At 36.8% G+C, this 25,670-nt stretch overlaps 1 protein-coding gene across 1 annotated transcript in view; it reads left to right on the forward strand.

Moving 5' to 3' along the window:
* LOC129281611 (E3 ubiquitin-protein ligase DTX1-like) overlaps positions 1-25,670 on the forward strand; it is a 55,606-nt gene that overhangs the window by 21,383 nt on the left and 8,553 nt on the right. Inside the window, exons 2-6 of the mRNA XM_064095594.1 lie at positions 14,056-14,877; positions 15,823-15,996; positions 17,964-18,040; positions 22,690-22,836; positions 24,433-24,494. Of these exons, the coding sequence (XP_063951664.1) occupies positions 14,056-14,877; positions 15,823-15,996; positions 17,964-18,040; positions 22,690-22,836; positions 24,433-24,494 (1,282 nt within the window). The remainder of the gene's footprint in view (positions 1-14,055; positions 14,878-15,822; positions 15,997-17,963; positions 18,041-22,689; positions 22,837-24,432; positions 24,495-25,670) is intronic.

Below are 25,670 nucleotides of genomic sequence, written 5' to 3' on the forward strand. Positions count from 1 at the left end.
CGGATCAATTGTAACTCTTTGTAAGTCAGGACCCTGGTGTATTGCACCTGCCAGTCACTGGCAAACCTCAAAAGTATGATATTACACCAGAAAATGGTCTGTACTCAGAGAGGACAGAAAGAAGAAAGCTTGTTTTTGTTTTTTGTAAAAAACCAACTTGATATCACTATCAGGGTGGACTTCCTTTTTGGAGAAGAGCATGATTTGGCATTTCATCTTTATTACAGATGGTTTCAATTATTAAATGTCTAAAATAATCCTTGGCCCTTCTCATCATACATGTACACCCTGCATTGTGAAAAGGTCAAAGAGATATCATTCAAGCTTTAGAAGTTGAAGTTTGTTATAGTGTTGTTTTAAGATAACTTCTGGCAAAGGCACAAACTTTTTTGTCTTCATGTGAGGCTCATGCTGAATGAAAACTTTTGGAAGTGATCCAGCCTGCATGTTAGAACAATGAATGAAGTGAAATGTTAAGTCTTCAGTCATTCCATTTAAAGGTGAGGTTTGCGCTGGCAATAGGTTTTTCGAAAAATTAAAGAAAAAATTGTAAATATTTGAGGAAAATTCATCAGAGAAATAAATTTCTGATTTTTTTTATCTTTGATTTTGTGACGTTTCTTCTTCCAGTGTGTACAGTCTGCCACTTTGCCAGCAGATGTCCCATACATATACATACATTTACTAGTATATGTCATGAATCATTATCATGTAATGTAAATTACATAATTTCTGACTGAAAGGAAATGTGTTTCTCGAATGTATGAAATTATCAATGCGTCTGATGATATTTTAAAGCATGAACAGGCAAAACGATTTGGATGAGTTGATGTTAAAACTAGAACATACATGTATATACATGTAAGTGGGGCAATCTAGATAAAAGTATTACTGATGGAACTTAGTTCCCTTTCTCATCTATTTCCTTAAACCAGTTTAGCGGAAACCATTAATGAGAACGCTCGAAGCAGTCTTGGACCCCGTTGTCCCAGTTTAGAAGATCACTATGCTAGTGTCCTCATCACCATCTCCTAACCTGGTCCAGAACCACTACATGTACATGTACGCATAAAGTGGTCTTGTTGCTGCGGGAACGCTTTCAGTGGAGTCGCATGTTTCGCGAAAAATTTGAAACCGCAGCATAGGCATTCTACACACGGTAGTGCCCCCACTTGTACTTCTGTGCAAAGATCGCTTTTCAGAGAATGGCTGTGTCCTTTAGGTCTACGCTTAAACCAGTTTAACGATGCAAGGCAATCTTGGAAACCACATTGCGACTGGGAGGTGCTTTTCCAAACTGATTTGGAAGATCACTTAAGATCGCTTCCAATACTGCTTCGAGTATCCCCATTACTTGTTTCTTTTCCACTATTAGTTTCCACTAAAAACTAGTTTAAGGACATAGATGAGATTGAACAGGGTCATAGAGGTGATTTTACAGGGTTTTTTAAGTTTCAAACCAACTAGAAATCTACCTCCCGATGTGTTTTTCAAGAGCACTTCGCCTCATCAAACTGGTTAAAGCCTAGGTGGGGACACAACTGGCCGAACACTAGTGAAGCTGGTTAGCCCTAACTTACCTGGGGGGGGGGGCCTTTTCAGCCCCCTTTGAAGTTTTTGCGATATATCCGCTATTCCCAATTTTTTTGGCTGAGATGTTGGGAGGCCTTTTAGCCCCCCCCCCCCTGGACTTTAAGCTCGCTAAAAGCCCAGGTACATTTAAGTTAGCGTTAAGAGAAAATAGTTCAAGAAAGTACGTTGAAAAGGGGATAAGAAAATAATTAACTTCACAGAAGGTGTCTCAAAGTCTGAGCTGTACATTGTATGCTAATCATAATGTTGATGGTGTTAAGAGGGGTGTGCTTTGTATCATCGTTGCACTACTCTACTTTTGGAGCTCGGGGAAGGCAATCCAAACTACCCTTTAAAAACCCAAGATCAGCAACAACATTGATCATATTGCTGTTTAAAATTGATACAGCCTAACTGAAACTACAATTCATTCCTTTTAGGTTTTTTTTTCATTCGAAACAAGTGAATGTGAAGTTGACAGTGCATTGTGCAACATGCATGTGTGCTTTAGCTAACTTACATGTATCCATTTCCATCCAACATTTTGTTCATCTGGATTACATATGAGTTTTCATGAAAATTGCTATGGTACTTACATAATAAAGAATTTCATTGGTATGGTGCTTTACAATATATATATCTTAGAAAAAAAATATATATAAAAAATTTTAGAGAAAAAAATATATAAAAAATTTATACATGCATATATTAAAGATAGTGGATTCAGTGAAGAACTGTAGGTCCTATTGGTAGAGAGATCTAAAGGTTAGGGATAGCTAGAGAAAGAAATAGAGCAAAGAGTGAGAGATAATACAGCAAAGTGGTGGGGGGGTAGAGAGTTGGAGATGGAGACAGATGGGGGTTCATTCGAGAGTGAGAGAGGGGAGAATTAAAGGTAAATGCTAGTTTTGGTAACGATATCAAAATGAGTTCGTACAGAATCCAATGAAATGACCACCAAAGTGTCTGTTTGTATAAATAAAACGCATGTGCCAAAGGATTCTGGAAGAAATTGTGTAATTGCTGAGAAATCAGCAAATAAGCACAGGATTCGGGTAGAGCGTCGGGCCCGACGCTCAAAGCAATAATTATACATGTACACTGTCCCACGTGCGCTTATCTGTGTTGGGGAAGTTCAGTCTGAACATTTTTCAGTGTAGATTTCAAGATTTCACAAAGTTCAGTTTATGTAACTGTACCAGATCTAGATCCTCGATGATATACTGACAATTAAGCCTGGTTTTACAGACTTTCTCATGAAATCAGTGTTTACTGCAACTACTGGAATTTCTCTTTAAGAGAAAGCAGGGGATGTACATGTATGGTACCTCATCCACCCACATGTGTATCCATATCCTTCCCCTTTTCCTCCCTCCTTATACCTCTGTTTCCGTCTTTCTGGCTTCCTTTCATCTTCCCTACATCTCCCAAACTCATATTCTGAAGTCAGGTTTAACTTTAATAGACCATGGTCTAACTCTGTGCATAAAATTATCGGGAGCCAAAAATTCAAAAAATCTGTTTCTAGTGTATATATGTCTTATGTTCAATATTTTGCTTTCATAATGAAGAAAAACACTTCAAAATCGTTGCAGACAATTATGAACTAATCGAATGTCATATGAGTTAACCGATTGGATGTGTACTGTTAGGGTTTGTGCTCCAGTTGGCTCTCCATAGTGAAACCACAACTTTAAACCAGGGTTTAATTTAAACCCGAGTTCAGAATACTGGCCATATAAGTTTGGGAGATGTAGGGAAGACGAAAGGAAGCCAGAGAGACGGAAACAGAGGTATAGGGTGGGAGGCAAAGGGGAAAGGATATGGATACACATGTATTGTGGGTGGATGAGGTACAAGATGTCACCGTCCCTTGACATTCAAGTTCTAGACGCTCATCCTCGTTCCGTGACGCCACGCAATAAGACTGCCCGGAGGGGTCATCCCTTTTTCTCTCCCCACTCGACGTATTTTGGGGTTCTCATGGCACTGCACATTTGCAGATGTCTCCTGTAGAATCAATATTGGTGGAGAGTTTGACACAGAAGTTTTGCATATGCCTGTTTTCTTGAAGAGGGACGGCCGGGTGAGAGTTGTTGCGTCACGGTAGCGTATTCAAATTTGCTCTCTGGTGAGGAGAGGTTCAATAGCACACTATTCTCACGGGACAGGTCTTTTTCATTAAATTAACTAGTTAATATGCCCACGCGATGTGTGCTTCTTTGTTAGTGATTTTCAGCTAGTTTTCATTCGTGACTGACTTCCTTAAATGTTTACCTAGTGCAATAACACTGATTTTAAAGACTTTACTTAGATATATTTTTTCAAATTCTGTAGAAGTTATTGCTTCCACAAACAAGTTCCCCTTTAATTTCACTGCCAGTATTCAATGCCTTGTTTGGTGTAGATTACTGTTTTCTTGTAGAGCAATGAAATGAAATCATCGCACCAGCTGTTCATCTGTTGGATAAGAAGTAATATACAGTGTGTATCGGTAAAAAGTTTACGCTTTGGAAAAGTCCTGGGAATTGAAAAAGATACAACGTAGGGATAATTGTTTCACATATACACTCGGCAAAAAAAGTTCTTGGACACTTATAAAAGTTAAAATATTCCATATAGATATTTGATTAAAGGTAAATTATTGTATGTCATCATGACCAGACAATATTCCTCTTCCAGTATGACATGACATTTTCATGTGAACAGTCATACATGGGTGGTTATACGCTTTAAACAATAGCAATGTCAGTAAAAGAAAATTGCAAGAAATGGAACAGTCAGTGCATGGCTGGTTACAGGCATTAAACAATAGCAATGTCAGTAACAAGAAATTGCAAGAAAATGATAAGTCATTCTTTCAGTTGTGAAAGTTTATGTGGCATAAATATCCATTAAACGATAAAAGCAAACTTAAGTCAAATACCACTCTAAAAGAGAAGAGAAAATTATCCACCTTGGACGCATCACTCGGGGCATCACTATTCCACTGGAATTTTAAGTCAAAGTTAGTCGATGAATTTCAGATCCGATAGTTCGTGCAGTGACAAATCGCCTTCTCAACGCAAGCATCCTTATCCTCCTATCTTCTGCAGGGGTGGTGGCCCTTGGTCGACCACTCCTAGGGCGGTCTCTAACTTCATCAGTAGCCAAATACCGCTGGTTCAAATTTGAAATTGTTGTTGGTGAAACTTGGAAATATCGAGCCACTCGTCTAAATGACTGCCCAGAATGCATTCTTATTGCTCTTGCACGCTCTTGGTTGGAAAGCTTCATCTTGAAAGTGAGTGTCCAAATGATCCATCTCATTATGCATCTCATGATGCATCCCTAAGCATTTAATTCAAATGATAACCACCTATTGAAATTGTTGAATGTATGCCTACAGGATGGCCATTATCATTTGAATGGTCCATTTCTTGCAATTTTCTTTTACTGACATTGCTATTGTTTTAAGCATTTAACCACCCATGCATGACTGTTCATATGAAAATGTCATGTTTTACTGGAAGAGGAATATTGTCTGGACATGTTGACATACAATAATTTGCCTTTAATCAAATATCTATATGGAATATTTTAACCTTTATAAGTGTCCAAGAACTTGTTTTGCAGAGTGTATATATTCTTGGGTTTGTGTCTCATCTATCAAATGAAAGTAAAAATGTTGACAGAATGTTACATTTGGGTGAGCAGTGAGCACTGTTCATTTTTGTAAAGCTCGCAGAAATTGGTTTGCGCAGAAATGCTCATTTTCACGCTGTGTCGAGGAAAATGGGCAAAAACAAACTGACCGTGTGAACTTCTCATAATTTTCTTTTGCATTTTCAGCCAATTGAAATAAAACAGATACATTTTGTAACAACTTTACCACCCAAATTAAGATTTTAACCCTAGTGTAAGGACTTTTACCCTTTTTTGTGTCAGATGGATCTCAGGACATAATTGAATGTCCTGACATCTCCAGCATTTTGTTCACAAAATTTTTATCATTCTCAGGGTGCGTTTATCCGCCACTTTTTTACCCTAGAATCATGATCTGAATCATGATTCAAATCATGATTCTGCAGAATCACGATTGCGTTTAGTCGAAATTGAATATAATCATGATTAGAATCACAAACATGAAACACGAAAAAAGGGGCGTTTGGAAAGACGTTTCTGCAGAATCACGTACGAAAATGTTCGAATAAACGATATCGTGATTTGAATCATGATTCTATGACCTCACTGTTGTGTCGGGCTACTTTCGGTTTGACTCTTGCCTAGCTCAATGCGCTGTATGTACATGAATATGTACTACGCATGCATTTCTTGTCATGTTCAAGCTCTGTGTTGGTCATCGCATCGTCCACTACTTTTCATTTATTGGTCATGTCTTCAACTCCAAGTTCTATAGTAAATGAATTAACTGGACAGACAATGTTCTCAGTTGTTGAGTATACAGTATCAATACTAAATTGGATCTACGCTGAAATTCACTTCCGAACACCATTTTGGATAAACTAACAAGATGAATAGAAGCATATGGACCATATATGATAGAAGTAAACAAAATGAGGTATAGACTGAATTCTGGAAGCAAAAGATTTTTCGAGAGCCGAAACACGTGCGAAAAACTTCCTCTGTCAAACTGCGCACTAGTGATGCGCACTGGATTGGCCCGAATCTGAGGAGAAACGGCATTGGAATGAAGGTCGTCTAAACGCTGATTCTGTGATATTGTGATTCATGTTTGTGTTTTGAATCATGATTCAAATCATGATTCTGGCTTGAGGTCGCATAAACGCAGCCTCAGTGGGTTTACATTTTATATTTCATTTAATACCTGTTTCTCCACACTTTTCCTAAGCATGACAATGATTAACAGTTCTCAGGAAATTCAAGCGTAGGCCTCATACATTTCATGTGAATCACTGATCTGTAAAAGAGATATCATCATGATGGCCTCGGTGTGTGAGGAGGGGGGGGGGGTGGCGCATTGGTGCTCGATGAAGTGTTTTGTGCTTGGAAACAAGTTTAAAATGTAAAAGATATCTTCAAATCAATCTCCTTTAATAGCTACAGTTATAACTCCAAATGCTCTTCATGAATAACATCTCACTTTATCCATATAACTATTTCCAACTTCTGCGCAAATCATTTTTCACAAACTTTTCAAGTAAGGGTTGCTCACTCAAGCGGAAAGATTTCTCGGCAGTTATGACGTCATTAATAAAGAGATCTGTAACAATGCATTAATGTGGAAAAAGCTTCAGGATATCATTTTTTAGGATTATTTCTAAGTGTAAACCTTTTATATACACACTGTATTTCATACATGGAAACTGAAAGAAAACTGCCTTTTGTTTGATAAAAGCACTGCTGCAAGATTTCAAGTATATTTCAACTAATCCATAGCTTTTTTAGATTTGATTTGTAATATAGTTAAAGGAGAATGAAACCCTTGAAACAAGCTGAATCAATATCAAAGAGAAAAATCAAAGAAACATATTGTTGAAAGTTTGAGGAAGATTGAAGGAATAATAAGAAAGTTATGAGCATTTGAATATTGAGATCACTAGTGCCATGTAGATCCTCCCATCGGCAATGCGACCAAGATCTGTGATGTCACACACGTACAACTCCCTCATTACTCTAGTACTTATTTCACTTATATTCTCACTTTTATAGAGTCTATCACAAGGTGAGGTGTTCTCTTTATGAGATGACAAGTACAGAGGTTTTACAACATTATATCATTGATGAATCATTTGTCATATGATTAGAATGAGCAAAAAGAGATGTTTTGGGGTATATTTTCAGTGTCCAAATGGGAGAGTTGTACGTGTGTGACATCACAGATCTTGGTCGCATTGCCAAAGGGAGGATCTCCATAGCATTAGTGATCTCAACATTCAAATGCTCATAACTCTTTTATTGCTAGTCCTATTTTACTCAAACTTTTGCTGATCTTATTCTTTGATTTTTCTGCTTTCACAAAAGCTAACTTGCTCCAAGAGTTTCATTCTCCTTTAATTGTTTTTTTTTATAATGCATTAAAAAGAATATACATGTAGGCCTACTAGTTGGGGTCATTCTGCCATTCATGAATTAACAAATAACTTAAATACATAATTTTTTGTAGGAGTTTCTGCAATTATTGTAGGCAAAATAAATTTACAATACATGAACATAATCATAATATGACATCATGTGACAATTAATAATATAGGACTGATAAATAACAGAATTTGGACATTAAAAATTACATAAATGAAGAAAAAACTGCAGAGTAGTATCAGCAAAAAATGCTTTATAAGACATAGTATAAGGTAAACTACCTGTATGGAGGGGGGGTGCTCAATAATTTTGAATCGCATTTGGAACATGTGGAATGATGCTGATTAACAACCATAGAACCAACACAATTTTTAGTGCGAATTCTATAAAAACTAGCAGAATTACCTTTATACTGACTTGGATGAAATGAAATCATATCCTCAATTTGAGTTAGAGTTTAACTCGTATAACAAACTGACCTTTCATCAAATTTGAAAATAAAAGTCATGCTTATATCAAAAAGGGTTGAAGACAGGACGGGTGTGTGTGTGGGTTGTATTTAATAAGGGATGGTCCGGGCTGAAAATATTTATATCTAAATAAATAGAGTAAAATTCACATAGAAAAATGCTGAAATTTTTTGTGTGAAAACAATTATATGCACATGAATATTCATTAGGTGGGCTGATGATGTCACATCCCCACTTTCATTTTTTCATGTATAAATGATGTGTCTCTATTATGATGAAATAAGTTGCGGCAATAAATAACTAATGCAATCAGTTGTCAATCCAATTGTTTTAGTTCTTGGTAGAAAATTTTTGAATAAACCTAATTTCATGTAATAAAATACAAAAGAACAAGTGGGGATATGACATCATAAAGCCCACCTAGTAAATATTCATAAAGACATGCCTAGAACTGTTTCACCAGAATAATGCAAATATTTAAAATTAAATAACTTCATTATTTGTCTGTTGTGTCATATTGTTTGACATCAAATAAAATGATTTAATTATGCACCCTTGCTCTGAGGTATTTCCAAGTCTTCAAAAATTCAAATCATAATGTTTTGTTTCGATTATCAGAGAAATATTTTGGTTCGTAATTTGGCGCATCATATATTTCAGTGATTTGTCAAGTCATATAAAGATTATGAACGGATTTATGAATCCACCCCTGCAATCATAAACGGGGGTAAGTTGATAAATTGGTAGATATTGTCCCCTAAAGGTTAATCCAAGTCATCTTTGAAGTATGTACACTGACCGATGGCTCGTTTTAACTCGTAGTTTAACCGAGGTCACAGAAATTGATAAATTGTGAAGCTAGTCAATGAGAACTGATGTCTCGTTAATAAAATTGATGGTGAAATTATTCCATCTGACATTAGAAGCAGAGTTTAGAGCGATGGCGATCGACCATGTTACAAACTTTAAAAAAAGAAGAGGCGTTGAGCGGAACAGGGCTGCGTGCATCGCTGTCAAATCTAAATGTCACCGTCCTGAAAATGGAGGAAATATGAGACTGTTTAAATACCTAGAAGAGGATTAGGGGCCGTGTTAGACCTGCCTCTGAAATGCTCTCAGATAATAGGCCCCATTCACACTCAATCATAAAGTGAGATTTTATTCCAATTTCTGAAACATCACCTACATGTATACATGTATTTCCCTTTCACATGGAGACATATGATAAATTGATGGTTTAACACAGTATTGCAGTTGAATTAAGATTTCATTAAAAAATAATTTTATTTCTTTGAAATTTTACTTTATTTCATGTGTATTTGGAGATATAAAGTTTGATAATTCATTCATCATGTTGGGCTTGTATTGTTACAACATAGAACATAGTGGTCTCGAGTACACAAGTTTAAATGGCTGTGTTGCTTTCGGTGAAGATCTTGCAACTTTGGAAGGTAATTGTTTCTCCACACTTTTCTCATACACAGAATGACTTTGAACAAAGCGATACCTTGATGCATTGATGTAAATGTGATTTAGATGAGTAGAATAAACAAAATGTACTACATGTATACGACTGTACATGTAAATTATGACTTGGACTTCGTATAGTAGCTCTGTGTGAATGACCCTAGTGGGTTGGTGAATGATGAGTTGACTGGCGAGAAGTGAATGTTCATATTCCACCTGGACAAGAAGCTTCTGAGAGCATTATCCTCTCATGTAATGTAGTCAGTAAACAAAAGACAACTCCATCAAACAACTCATATTTCAGCTCTTTATGTACCTGTATGGACATGTACTTGTACTACAAGTAAAAAGTTTTTATGTTTTGTTTAATGACTTGAAACACATTTATCTATACATGTACATGTAATAATTGTTGAGTGCGTGGAGGTTGTATGTACATGTACATGTATATCAAATGAACTTTGCAGCAGTTATTACAGGGAGTGATTTATAATATGCTGATCCCAGATTTTGTGAAAAGAACTGTAAAGAATTATAAACACCATTGGAGCCAGCTAACTCGCTGTCTTAGTGATAGATGTTTTGGATAATATCGGCTTTAGGCATTTTCAGCAGTGGAGAGTGAAATATATTCTGTTGGTTCTGACTCTCCTCTATTCAAACAGAGGGTTGTGGGTTTGAATCCCAGCCATAGGATGTTACCTTCAAGCAAGAAATTTATCCATATTGTGCTGCACTCCACCCCGGTGAGGTGAATGGGTACCTGGCAGGATAAAGTAGGGATAATTGGAGTGTGTCTTGGATAGATACATGTAGATGGTGCCATGTAAATAATGCCTATTATTATTATTATTAATATTATTATTATTATTATATTATCACCATAAAACTCTTTCTACTCGGGTTGATGGAGCTATATTTTTCTGCAAATAAGTAGTCTCGCTTTCCCATTCAAAAGCTGACAGCAGTATTGCTTTTAATAGTGATACCTGATAATTATACAACTTATGTCAATTAAGTTTTTTTTTCCATAAAAATCTTCCTCTTCTATGAATATTCTTAATTGAACAGGTGGTTGTTTCTCAATTCATTTCCGATGGACCCTTCCTTTTAACTTTTATCCATTTTCCTTGGAGGTTGTTTACATATAAAGCAAGTGGCCTCCCGCACCTTCATCACATATTCCACTGTATTTGTGCTCCCCCAAAGGTAGAAACTTACACCTCTCCCGGAATCACATGTCGTTGACGAGAAAAAACATTATTGCATCCCCCTCGTGGATTCTCTTTTGAAACCTGCTCGCGTTTCACCCGTAGCCAGAGCACAACGTAATTATTTTGCCGCAGTCTATCGATGCTTCTCTGTATGCATTGTCAAAGTGACATCCGGCACCCTGATCTTGTGTATCGAAAGACGGAGGTTTAAAGGCCAACCTGCTTTTGTGCTGCAAAGACATGGCCAACAATACTTGAATACTGTCTGCAAAATGCCCTGTCCTATAAACACACATGTACTAGTTGAAAGGAAAAAAAGTAATTTTACTGTTGAGTATCACCATTTTCACGTAAATCTCCATCCTTATTTACTATTGCAGAGGCTAGGGCCGGGTAAGGGTAAAGCAAAATAGGCTGCTGCTTCCCCAATATTGGAAGGAAAAAACAATCCAGCAATTCAAGATAATCTCTGCTTTATGTGGGAAATTTTCAGTATTAAATCTGTGCCTGACACTTACTAATTTCCAAGCACTCGTAAGAAGCCTTTGTAAGAAGCACTTGTAAGACATGGGCTCAATGTGTTACTTTTAAAGAAAATTTAAAATGCCATCGAGATTGGGTGTTTGCATGCCCCAAAATTCAAATTTCACAAAGAATCAATGATTAAAAAGAAATCAAAGGCCACTAGCTCACTAAACTTTGATAAGATTGGAATGTTAAATGATTCTTTCATAATTGACTGTTTACCAGTGCTTTAGACAGACTTAGACCCCGCTTTCATTGCACTTTTAAAAAAAAACCTAGTTTTCTGGAAACCGATTCAGGATACCAGTTTGGAAGATCGCTTTGCTAGCGTTCACATTTGTTCACCCAAAAGTGGTTTTCAAAATCACTTCACGTAAAGCGATCTTGTTGCTATGGGAACGCTTTCAGTTGGGTGACACATTTCGCACGAATTCGAAACCCGCAGCGTAGGCATTCTACACACAGTGTGTGGAGTAGCGCGCTCAAAATGTGCGAAGATCGCTTCTCGGAGAACGGTTGTGTCCTCACGCTTAAACCAGTTTAACGAGGCAAAGCGATCTGGTGACAGTCAGACACGTTAAACTAGTTTCCACTAAACTAGTCTTAGGAAGGTAGTGAGAACGGTGTCTTACATGTATTGTATTATTTAGCAAAGTTTGGGCTGAGGGCACATACTGCTTTTACCTACCCCTTAAATTTACCACTGTTAAACTCCAAAGTCACGACCATTTTTGAATCTCGGCATCTCTTTTCTGTAAATAATATTGTGTTATTATACAGCTTTTCTCCGTAGACCTTCTTACTTAAAGTCATGGCGTACCCTACCTAAATTGGTGTAATGGATCAAAGCTTTTCAGTCCTAATTTTCTTTCTAGGAAATGCTTTCAACATCAGAGCCCCTTCATTATTATTCAGTGCGTCAGGAGGAGAAGCAGACATAACCCTGCACAAAGTCCTTCAGTGTGTTTGTGAACAAACATGATATCACAATGCCTAGTATACCAATCACATGGTTAAAAAAATATATTGTCATACATGATGTAAAACTATTTTTTCATAAAAATCATTTCACATCTGATAGGCTCAAATGTACAGGGGTAACATTACTTCTTAAAGGGCCTTTTCACACGTGAATCTTGAATCATTGAAATGCTGATTGCAATTCGTCTTTAGAACCTTTTACATGCTCACTTGAAAACTGTGATTTGAATTCGAATTCCTGAGCGAAGGCGGATGTGTCCTTGGTGACTTGTCAATCAAAGCACTGCATTGCAAATACAAACTACGATGAGTGCATGACAACTGTATTATCTACGGAAGTGCTTGAAAGGTCACGTAAGCTCCGCCCCCCAAAAGATGTTTTGGAGGTCAAGCCTTTCACAAATTTGTACCGTAATTTGAGTGAAACTAATGATTCTAATCATGTTCTAGTTTGGTTTCACACGTGCTAAACATTTGTCATTAGCCTTATTTTTCACTGGAATCATTCAAAATTACTTTTTTTTTTTACCGTGTGAAAGGGCGGTTAGTTGATTAAACGTTTTATTTGATAGGGGAATATACTTCAGAGCGAATTGCTTTTTAATAACAGAAAAAAAGGCTGGATTCTAGAGTGATCAGTATCCATGAAGGATCCAAAGAAATGAACGATTGTCAACATTTTTTTCTTCAGAATTTATCAATTCATTGTGCGATGCAAAGTTGAATGTACAGTATGAATACATAGTAGAATGAACTCTGTACAATCCTTTGTTGTGCATGTACAATGTGCAGAATATGCCATTATGGAATACATTGTAATTTATTATCTCGAGTCTTCATGCTAATGCTCATTGAACACCTGTCAAACATGCTAAGTACTTTAAGGGGGCTTTGCATTGCCTAGGTAACATACGTCACTGTTTGCATGTTAAGCATTCCAGTATGCTAATCCTGATTTTCATTTTGATCCTTCTTTATTATCCTGGCTCTCCATGGCATTACTGATATCACTGACCTGGGACTCACATTGCCCCCCCCCCCCTCCACCCCCTCCTTACCAGGGGACAGCAGGGCTGCCAACTATTCCTTTTTTTCCAGGAGTTACCCCGTTTTTAAGATTTTTTATCAACCGAAAAGAGGAGCACTCTGTTTTTCCATTTATTTATTATAAGAAATAAATCAGCCCATATATGTATTTGTGGGGTGGGGTGGGGTATGGGTAGAGTAATTTAGTTTTTCAATGCTTATAATTTCTCTATGTTCAAATAAACTGTATGAATGCTAAACATGTCTTAATTAGGAAAAAGTGAGAGACACACCTGATTTCGAGCAGAAAAGCTCGCGCCGTGCGATTGGAACTTCTTGGTTTTTCTTTTTCAAATGTTGGCAGGCCTGTATGCACTTCTTTTCACTCAGAAATCCTTGTGCAGTTAATTGCATTGATCCTAGCGATTTTATTTCTACTTTAGTATGTTGATGGTGATGTGAGATGACATAGTACCCTCTACAGCTACATGTACAAATAGTGCATGATATGCACTTTGGACTGACATATATCACTTCTAAATGCTCTCTTTTTTCCAGAGCAAAGTTCAAGGTCTTTTGAAAATGAACATAAACTGTCAAGAAGATACTGTTATGGATCTGAAATTATCTCTTCAATGTGCTTTTATTGTAGGTAATGCCATTCCTGGAAAGACAGCTGCTGAGAAGTTCACTTGCAGGACAAATGGTACAAAGCAGAGTGTCTATGATTGTGAAAATTATCATCAAGGAAGTTAAAGATCTCTTTACTTTGATCTCATTGCAGGCAATGCCAGGCCAATCAGGAGAAGAACGCTACCAGGCAGTTCACCAGCAGGACAAGGTGTTGAATGGCAGTGGGAAGACAACAGTGGATGGATCCAGTATGACCTAGACACCAGTACAATAGTAGAGGATGCCTACAACAAGAAATTGCACTCCATAGACTTGTCAAGGACCAGGTGTCACTTACCCTACATCATAGACTTCTCTCAGATGATGCAGATACGTAGGACTTCAGGGTTTAAGCGGAAACTACGGAGGGTGGTACTAACCGAGTTATATCCCAAGGTGACCAATGTTGTGTCACCGATCGAGGTATCCAGTGGCAGTGAGAGTCCAGAGCTGAGTGCTGTTTTAGAGGTGGACCCAGGAGTGGTTGATGAGGCTGTTATGAAGGAAAGTGAGAATGCGAATGTGACGTTAGAATCATGCCAGATTCAAATGACGGATGATGTAGGTGGAGAGCAGCTTTCAGAAGCTGTAGAACTATCCCGGCCAACATCGTTATCAATATCGGAACCCATCAAAGAAACAGATATAGACAGTGCAATTTCACCGAGCCCTGCCACATCGACAACACCAAATGTGCCTCAGGTAGTGGAGCCTACATCCACGGGAACTGCAACACAGAGAGCGGGAAAGAGAACTCACGGCAAGCGATCTTCTTCTCGTAAAGCCGTAGCCGCAACTAGAGATGTGCAGGCCACAGTAGCATGGACGAGTCCAGGAGATGCGGATGTTGCCAGTACAAGTTCAGCAGGTTCCTCTACAGGAAGTGCAGGGAGAAGCAGTTTACCAAGGTTTGAGCATTAATTCCTCATGTCTATATTATGAAGGATGTAGTATAAAAGATTTTCCGCCACATTTCACTTGGGTTATAATAAGATGAGGAAATAAGTAGGTTTTATGATTTTGTACAGTATAGTACAGAGATTAAGTAATGAGGAAAAAAAGAAAACAAAACAAAGAACAGGAAATCATTGTCACCCTGAGGAGTAAAGAGGGGTTGATATTACTTAGATTAAGATACAGACACACTAATCCCCATTCATACAAATAAGGAACAGGAACTTGGTAATTATGGGAACAATTTTAGGGACAGTTTTCACATTGAAGTATAGTAGTAAAAACATTTTCATGTTTGTGTATACTGGAGGTATGTAAGGATCTCAAAGCAGGTGCGTATACATGTAGGTATATTGATGCACATGATAGAGTAGATGTACTTGAACACAGCACTCTTCACAGCTCTAGGCTGTTTAATCTGTTTTGTATCTTCTGTATTTAGGATCAACCGGGATATAGTCAGTGATCAGCAAATACTGTAGGTTTATTTATCAGCATATAGGCTTATGAGTTATGACTCTTGTCTAGAAATTAGTTCAGTGGAGTCAATTGCTATTAAGAAATGTTGTGGCTCAGTGGATAAGTCTCCAGACTGTGAACCACAGGTTCTGGGACTCAAATCTCTTCACAGCAAAGGTGTTCACATTTGCCACCCTCCACTCAGCTGTAGTATTATAGGTACCCGGTAAGAAGGAATTCCTTAAATACTTGAGCGCCTTATCAGGGTTGCAATGCTTAAGTGTAATAGTATGCAGCACTTAATAAGTGAAGTATAATTGTTGTATTTTATTGATATATCATTGATATAATTGCTGGTTTTGTTATTATTTTATCATTAACATTATGAAAGACAGAAAGTGAAATAATTTCTTCTCAACCATGCACTATCCCATATTCAGATCGGTGAGCGTACCGGCATCCATGGCTTCCGGTCAGTCAAGCGAGGGCAGCAAGAAGCACACCACGGCTAGTCCAAGCTCTGGCTCCGGTCTGGGAATGCCACCTCTCACCCAGAGTGCGACCATGTCCCAGCTGGCCACTGCAGCTGCTGCTACAACATCAAGGATGAGAAAGTAAGAAGCACGCATCCCATCGAAATGCAATATTATACGGTGGGATCACATCTATCTTCTTCATCTACTGCAATGGCAGCATGATGGCACTGCTCATTGCCATCTGGGATGAAACTTTGTGGCCTGTTTTCTGAAGTCAGGTTTAAATTAAACTTGGGGAATAATTACTGAAATAGTTCAAAACATTAAAACATGAGGAAAGGGTCAAGTAAAGGTATGAAACATATATAATGGAAATGCAGTTTTGAAATTTTTGGCTCCCCGTAATTCTAGCACAGTTAGAAAATAGCTTTTAAGGTTAAACCAGATTTCAGAATATGGACTTATGTGCACAACATCCAATAGCAACTTGTACATTTAACAATACATGTACATGCATGCAAGTTGCGCCATTACTGTTTAAACGTCACTCCACGTTAATCTTGAGAGATTGATCAGCAACAGTGCACTCCGCACTATGCATTAATTCTTTCAAAGTGATTACAAACCTCATTTAAAAACAACAGTTTTCCTTGTATCACACTAGTACTTTGGTTTTACCGATTACTCATAATCGTTCAGTTAATATATTTGAAAAATTCTCACTTGCAGTGACTGGTTTTGGCCTATGGGAGCAGTGATTTGTCGACCCATAATGAAAAATACATGTAGAACCTTGATGGCACAAGAATTATGTAACGCATCGATTGGAAGTAGGATCGTCCACAACCCAGATTCATATGCTTTTGTTTTTTGTTTTTTTAGTTCTAATTGAGTTAAGGCATTGTGTTTTTTTTCGGCAGACCGTTAAACCTTCTCAATGTTGAATTTCTGTGGCGCATCCTTACTAGATATTCCTACCGTGATAGAGAGTAATATTACTCGGGCAAAGCAAAAATTCTACCATCTCTTAGGATTGATGTGGAGTGACATACATGTAACAGCAACGGTGCAACTTGCACGCATGTATTGTAAAAACAACAGGAAGATAAAATGACTGTGTTATAGATAACAAATGCTTAAATTCTATGACAAATTTGCCTTTGATAGCAAGTTTTGTGATACTTGGTCAAGAATATCTTGAATTCTTTTTCTTCAGAACTACTTCATGATATACTGTTCCTGCTTTGATGAGTAGTGCATGGAGGATGAGGTCATTTAACCCTATCTAGGCCGGGTGGGGCCTCCGAGGCCCCCCCTCAACGAGTCGTGCAATATTTTTGCCGCGGAAAATTTTTGACCGCGCTGCTCGCTGACTTTTTACTTTCAAGTCTTGCGCAACTTTTGAGACCACTTTTGCGTCACCCAGGTACGCGGTTCCAAAATTACGCAACGTTATGTAAGTGCATGTCAGACCAAAAATTGCTCAAAAACATTATTTCGTGTACAAAGTCAATGTAAATTGTGTTTTCAACCAAAAATCATAAATGTATGATTATTTTTAGTTTTGCTGGTCTAAATGTATGTATTTTATGCTGTTTATGATCTTAGAAGATTCCCCAACGAATTTCATTGATAAACAATGAAAAACAAAGGGTCCAAAAAACTAAGAAATACATAAGAAATTGCAAAAAAACAATATAATACATAAGAAATTGATCTGATATCACAATTTTTCTCATGTAAACTTGCTAAGAACACCACAAAGAGTTTATATGCCAAAAATTAGAACAGGAACTATATTGATGGAGTTAATTCGCATGAAATAAATTACTATACAATTTAGTAGATTATATCCCAGGCAACCTGCGTGCCAATTTTCAGCGCGATTGCGCTGTCTACGATTGAGATCTCAAGGGGGGCCTGGGAGGCCCCCCCCCCCCCGCCCATATGAACTCCCAAAATATCCCGGCCTAGATAGGGTTAAAAGAAGGAGGAGGAAGAATGAATTGATATAGTTGTGGAATAGATTGAATTGAATAATGAACGAGTTCAAAATTGAATAATGGGTAAGACGTGCTATCCTTTTAATCTTTGATTACCTCCAGGTCTCACTCGACACCTTGTACCATCCAGACTAGGACGGCCAATGCAGCGGGTGCAAGGCTCAGCCCAGTTATGACAGGTAACGATAGAGAAGGATAGAGGCAAGGGAGGAGAATGAGAAGAATTTAGAATTAGGAGGTAGAGAGTGAAGGGCGTGGTAGGATAGAGACCGACCGAAAGGGGGTTATTATTTTTTCATCACAGAACATACACTGAGGCTTTTACTTTCTAGGCAGACAATAATTATCCTGACTTTAGAAAAGGGATAATATCGTCGACATTCATCCGAACCATCGTATCAGTCAATTTGGTAAAAAAAATCTATTTTGAGATTTTTGCAGAAATTGAAAGTGAAAGTCCTATTCTATACATACTTGAATTTCTAGGCAGCAATTTATTTTAGTTTTCGAGATACGTGGGGATGTTCACGGCGATGCCAAACAAATTGTTGACAAAATGCGCAAGTCTTATGGGAAACGTGGGAAAAACTTAATATGCAAGTGCGCGGTCATCAGCATTGCATTGACTTTGCACGTGAAACATCGATACAACGTTTTGACTGATCGTGCGCATTGAAATCGCGGTCAGGGTTGTGGTATCCCCTATGTCGTTATATACAGGGAAAATCTAAAACTGCTCAAACCGAAATTAAGGATGTAGCTAATGCAATATTTTCTCTGATTCTTGGTTTTGTGTAACATGAAAGATACCGATGTCAAGCAATTGTCTTGGTCTTTCCAACCATATATTTTTCTAGCAAGGATTATGTTGTAAGGCTGGGAACCAAGTGTGGAAATCATAGTAAACCTTAAAGTCGATTTTCTCTAAAAAGGATTCCTACTGTCGTATGTGTGACCGCCGGCGATGTGATTTATGTTGACATCAAAATTTGTCTTGATCAGATTGTCTGGAAAAGAAGCGAACCTTATCAATGCTCTTTATTATGGGGATCATGTTACAATTGTGTGTTGATTTGGGGGAAATCCCTGAAATGAGGGGGGAAACCCTCGTCTGAAGTAGGACAGAGTTTAATATGTGAGTTTCACCCAATCCTAGACAGGGATAGTCTGCAGGCTCATATCCTGATTGAATCTCTAAACAACTAGTGGGTCTGGAGACAAGACTGTAACAAATACAACTTCAATTTCCTGTGTGAACTTGAACACACATTTCCCAGTCAGGGCCTTAAGGCTGCAAAATTCAGATGACTTTTCTCAAGCAAAACGCCAAGTCCACCTTCGAGTTTGATAAATAAGATACAATTTGCAGAACTGGCACCAAACAAAATAAAAAATTCGAAAGATTTCAACTGTTCATTACTAAAAAAATAGTCATTTGGAAAATACTTGGATAAAGTGAGGAATATATAAAAATTCCAAATATTTCCCTTTGTTAGTTTTGCAATATTATAATTGGAAAATTTTGTGTTTGATTTCCTCATGGAACATATAAAGTAATTATTATTGCAAGTTAATATTACTTCTCTATTTTCACATCTATTAAATTTGAATATTTGGTATATTATTATAAAAAAAAGAATATTGAGTGCCATCTGCGCTCTCATTGGTATATGGTCTCATTAGACATACATGTAATACTTCTGTGAACAAAAATAAAATAACATTGCCTTAACTTTCTTGTTGTACATCAGAGTTGGATGTAACTTTCAGTGTTATGCTTCTTTAGTTTTGTTCCACTCAAATCAACTGAAAGTCATGGTGAAATTTGGCCTAAAGATTATGGGACATTGAGATTCATTGGAACATTGTAGCTCTGGAATATATCTGTATTTCATTAAAAAAAATATATGATTCTCATCCTGTCTTTACTAATTCTCTCATTAAGTTTATATTAATGTTGTCTTCTTGTAAAATAGCACTTCTGGAACTTCTTTAATATGATTGCTGTGATTAACATTCTATTATGTATCAATAATATATGTATGCACGGAAATGTGTTTTAAACATATTTTTATATCATTTGTAACCGAGTTAATATGATAACTCATTAGCTTTTAATATTCCATTTTGGTGAAACATGAAAAGCAGAATTCCAATTTATTTCTCATACCAATTGATTATCAATGGCAGTGATGAAAGATATCAAAGTGGAAGAATCTGCTGCAATATTCCAGATATATGTATTAAATTGAGCTGATTTGGTATACATGTAAATGCTTTTAATATCATGCAAATAGAAGTGCGCCTAAGAGTCCTCACACAATAAAAAAGATCATGCACAACAGATCGGACATAAATCTCTGTTTTAGCATAAAAGTGAACCCATGAACGATGACATTTCTATATCAAAAGTTTTCTCAACTGAATACTTGTGGTATTTTCAGGGGAACACTTCATAAAGTTGCTCATACATGACTGATGACCTTGTTTTTTGTTAGCCCTAATACAAATTTTGAAATATATTGCATTGTTAACAGAAATTTAATCAATAAAAATTTGATTTAAACTTTAGTTAATATAAATAAGAATTAAAACGATTGATTAACGATTGAGGGTTTGATTTATCTGTTAAGATTCGGTCACTGGTTTTATGTTAAGTTGTGCATAGGCCTACAGTTTTTACCAACACCTTTTTAAGGCACCACAGAGATATTTTTTTTATTAACATATAATCACTGTTGTCTTCAAAACTGCAGCTACTGCAGTCATTGGCTAGTTTGCTATTATACATGTACTACTCTATTCATACATGTTTTGGATATATCTTATTTTTCTTTTTATTTTACTATCTATGCATATACAACTTAAGCTCATTTTAATTATTGCTCTTTGCACTCCATATATTTGTGCATTTCTTTATTTATTTAGCGCTTTCAACTTTCGAGTGAAGTTAGTATAAAAGTACATAAACTTCATTCCTATAAAGTAGGTCTGCCATAAAATCTCTTCTCTTTTACAACTACTCATGATATCTGACACTTTTCATTATATGATAGTAAGTTACATATAAATGAGTACACCCAAAAAAACTGCAACTGAATAATACCACTCATAAATTATGTTGAGTTTTTAGAAAAAAGGGAAGAATAATTTGTGAACTGCCTCATGTTATTTTGAAGAATATAATATTTAATATATCCCATGAAAGTGATCGCAAATCTGGTGTACACGTACAATGATATCAGTGACATTACATTTAACAGGTCCATACTTGGATGTTCCATGCTGCATCCCATACATGTATACCTCTTTCTGCATAGTGCATGTACAAATGAAAAATTGCAAATTTTGTATCATTGGCATTGCAAGCATCACCCTATAGAGGAGAATAAAACCTAGGAACAAACTTCAGCTTGTTTGAAAACGGAAAAATCTAAGAATTAGGTCAATGAAAGTTTTAAATGAATTTTGTTTGCATTGCCGATTGGAGTACATAATGTACATGTATATCCATTACATTTTTTTCTTTCACAAACTTTCATTGACTTTTAAAATGATTTTATGTTTAATACAATTCAACTGGTTTCAAGACAGTGCATCCTTCTCCTTTAATACAAATATTTATTTGTGACATTATAACATTATCTAGATATTTCCAGCTTTATATATCTAGTGGATAATCCATTTCATGGCAGTTTTGTCTGAGACTTTAATAAGTAACGTGATTTGTTTCTTAAACAAGTCCAAGTTATAACTCTACGGCCCGTATTCTGAAGTCGGGTTTAACTTAGACCATGGTCTAACTCTGTGCTAAAATCATGGGAAGCCAAACGTTTTAAAATTTTGTTTCAGTGAATGCTCCTCATGTTTACGGTGCTCTTTACTAATTATTTAATGGTGAAGACAACTGTCATACTTATTCTTCCCAGCCAGTTAATGTTTTGGGAGTCAATTGAGCTAATACACTGAACCTCTACTATTATAGATTTATGTAACAACTGGCTTTCCATTGTTAAACCACAACTTAAAACCAGAGTTTAAATTAAACCCGACTTCAGAATACGGGCATATAGGTCTTACTAACCACATCTCTAATCTTTTGACTGGGAATGTGTTTGTTTTCATAGGTAAGTCCAAGCTGTTATTGCATATAGTTTATTTATGCTCCTTTCTTAAATGATGATCAAATTTTGATTGATTCAAATCAATCTCAATTTTTAAAAAAATCTTGACTTCTATCAACTCCTAAAGTTAAGGTCAATTTGGAAAGTTGCCACTGATCTCAATCGATAACAACTCTCAGACAGTGCCCCAACATTGCATTTTTTTAAAGTAAAAAAGTTGTTCCATGATCTATTTGCATACCCTTTTTTTCCATGTGGGGTACTGTCTGAGAGTTGCAGAAGCGTCGTGGTGTATTTAAATAGTTGAGATTGATTAAGTCAGTTTCATTCTTCATGCATTCAGAGCCCTGATCTTTACAATATTGGCTTTTATTATGAACAGCTTTATGAAACACCCTAGGGCCAATTTACGCTAGCCCCATTGAAATAGCGTATATTGGTCTGGTTCTAAACATTTATGAACCAGGCCGATTGATACCGATTTCAATGGGGCCTATTAGTTATTAATTTGACTATACCTTGGGGAAAAAAAGAAAATTAGTCACCATTAGTACTCTATAGAACAGGGCCTTATTCTCTGAAATTTGTTGAGTGAAAAAAAAAACACCTTGGACTTGCCTTAACTCATTCATCTCATCTAACCCACTTACCCGGTGCCATCATCATCAAGTCTGTTGCTCTATCTGTCCTGCCCTTCCCCCTAGCTATGACGAGCATTTTGCTCTCCACAGCCTTGCCCATCAAGCTGGTACCCGTCAGGACCCCCATCTACTCCCCACCCAACTCTGGAGGGATCCGCCCAGTGGAGGGGCTCAAACCACGCAAGAAGAAGAGGAAGATATCGCTCAGGGGTAGGATGATGATAAATGTCTTGTTCTGTATTTGTCCGTCTATCTTTCTCTCTCGTTTTTTCTCTCACGCTTTCTATCTCCTCTTACCCACTCTTTCTTTCCTCTTATATTTTTCTTTCTCTCTCATTTTTTTCCTTCACTTTATATCTCCTCTTATCCCAACTCTTTCCTCTTTTCTCTTCACTCTTCCCCCTCTCTCTCTCTCTCTCTTTTTTCTATCCTTTGTTACACTCACATTTTATCTCTCTCTTTCTGCCTCATATCTCTATTTCCTATTTGCCTCCCCTCGCCCGCATAGCAGAAGCAAGATGAAGGCGCCTCCTTTCCAGCTTCAGTGGCAACAGCTGCCACGTCAACATCAAAACCTTAACAATGAGTCAGTTTTTGAATTGTCATCACAACTTTGAAAATCTAAGGACCTTTGAAGAATGAGATCAATTTTCAGACCTTTTTAATTTTTAGTATTGGGGGTGGGGCAAGACCAATTTGCTACTGGGCACATTTCTTTATTACAGTACAAATGGGCAAAATGAAAAGGGGCACCTATAGTTCCATGGCTAAAGAAGAAGGGCATTGAGGCCAGACAGCAGGGCATTCACAACCTAGGCATTTGGTACTCATGGATTATGAATTGTTTGTACTGTCCATTCAAAGGGTAAATAAAAAAACAAAGAAATTGTTCAGTTTTTTAATGTCACAAAAGTCAACACTGCTGGTATATTGAATGGCAAGACCGCCATGGGCGTTTCACTTGTTGATCTTTATTTTGTTTGTAATATTTTTCCTCTCTTCCTTCCTCATACTAAATAGACTATTATTTTATATCTGTTCCTCCCACTTTTTTGCAGGTACTGTAGTTACAAACTTTGTTTTCAATTCTTCCTCAAGTTGTTATAAATATATGTTGTTTTATTGTAATGTATGTGTTATTTATGTTTTTTTCTTGCCTAACTTTAAGGGTTTTAAGTGTGCCAAGACAGTAAAGACGATTTTGTACTATTTGCATTACTCACTAAATGATTTTTTGGAAATCCTTCAGTTATATACAACACATTTTAGCTTTCATCCACAATTATTTTGTGAAAAACATTTAAGTGATATAAAATATAGCAGTAGAGATTAAGGAATATTCAATATTGCATGTATAATATTTCATGCGGATTCCCCATAATTATATGGGCATTATATACTAAAATTGAGAACATCTTTATTGAGTGATGGCTTTTGGATTTCATCCATCCATGTATTTTACAAAACACATTAACATTTGCATACACCCCATATTTTAGAAATTAAAGCACAATTTTCATTTTCATTTCTTGTATATGTATTCTTCTCTTTGGACCAGAAAAAGAAGATTGAAAGTCTGATCTTCATTTGTGAATCAATTCACATCAATTTTGGAGAATCAGATCGGTTAGGCTATTCAGAGGCCATTGTGTTTATCAATGGCTCCAGGTAGACTTAATTGTTGTTTTGGAGTGGCTGATTAGAAGACTGAAATGCAATAATAAACAAAACTAGGTCAAGACATTAACGGTCATACGTCGATTGATTCAGTTTCGTACATATATGATTATTTTTGCTCTCTTTTAGGAAAGACGGCGGAGGAAGTGATTGGGAAATACGTTGAGAAAGAGGAGAACCTTCCTGATGAGGTATGAACATGTCGGTGATCCCATGATTATTTTCAATTATCATCGCCCCCCTCCCCTCGTTCCCACTTATTTTTCAAGTAGTGAAGAAAGGAGAAAACGAAACTAAGAGGGAGGGAGAGGGGAGAAAGAAGAATATCAAAAAGAATATTATGGGATATGTAATTTAAATATCCATACTACATGTACTCAAGAAAAAAAAAAGCAACATCTCACACAAGTAGTCTCCCCCCCCCCCCCATTAAGATATCCTGGTGCCAGCACCTTTTTCAATGTGTATTGTCAATGGTCTTAAAAAATAATTTTCAATGATCCATTGATCATTTCTAATTGTCCTATAATCAAATAGTGATTTTTTTTATTGATATCTGTATCTTATATTGGAATTTATATAGCACTCTTCACATTGACTGTATCACAGCCCATATACAAAGAAGCAAATACTCTTTGAAAATTATGAATGAATACTTGATATGTGGATTTAAAAAAATTTTGGAGTTGGCAAGATGTGATCCTATGATCTTGCTAGGCAGTGACTTTACTGCTAGGCCTTTTTTTATCTGTGGCATGGTTAATATGGGCATGATAGTATGCAGTAGAATGTCCCTCCCAGCAGCCATGTTGGAGAACAAATAATAAATGTCTGTTCGTCAAACAGGAAAAAAAAATTGTTTTTATGGTCTATTTTATCCTCCTTGACATCATCTGTGGATCCTTTTTGTAGGGGAGAAAAATCCTTTATTTTTATAATAATAATAATACAGAGTATTTCTAAAGCGCCAAATCCACATTGATTATGTGCTCAAGGCACTACGAAAAGGAAATAAGAGAAAAATTACATGGAGCAGGAAGGGACAAAGATAAAAGAAGCACAGTCATGACAATGAAAGGAAACTAATGGAAGGCAATTTTAAACAAATGGGTTTTTAGAGCAATTTTGAAATTATCGATATTTGAAATACTACGAATGGAATATGGCAACTGATTCCACAAGGATGGTTCAGCATGTGCAAATGACCGATCCCCATGATTTCTTGGATTTAGGAACTGTCCCATAGTCTATTGGCTGATATAGCAGGAAGGTGTTCTGAAGGAGCTGTAACTCTTGTACGTTATGCTAAACACGTTCATTGGTTCTGAAGTGTGACGGTGGGTTTCATAACATTCCACTTGACTTTG

This window comes from Lytechinus pictus, chromosome 2 (genome assembly GCF_037042905.1).
Source record: "Lytechinus pictus isolate F3 Inbred chromosome 2, Lp3.0, whole genome shotgun sequence".
Classification (NCBI taxonomy): Eukaryota; Metazoa; Echinodermata; class Echinoidea; order Temnopleuroida; family Toxopneustidae; genus Lytechinus; species Lytechinus pictus.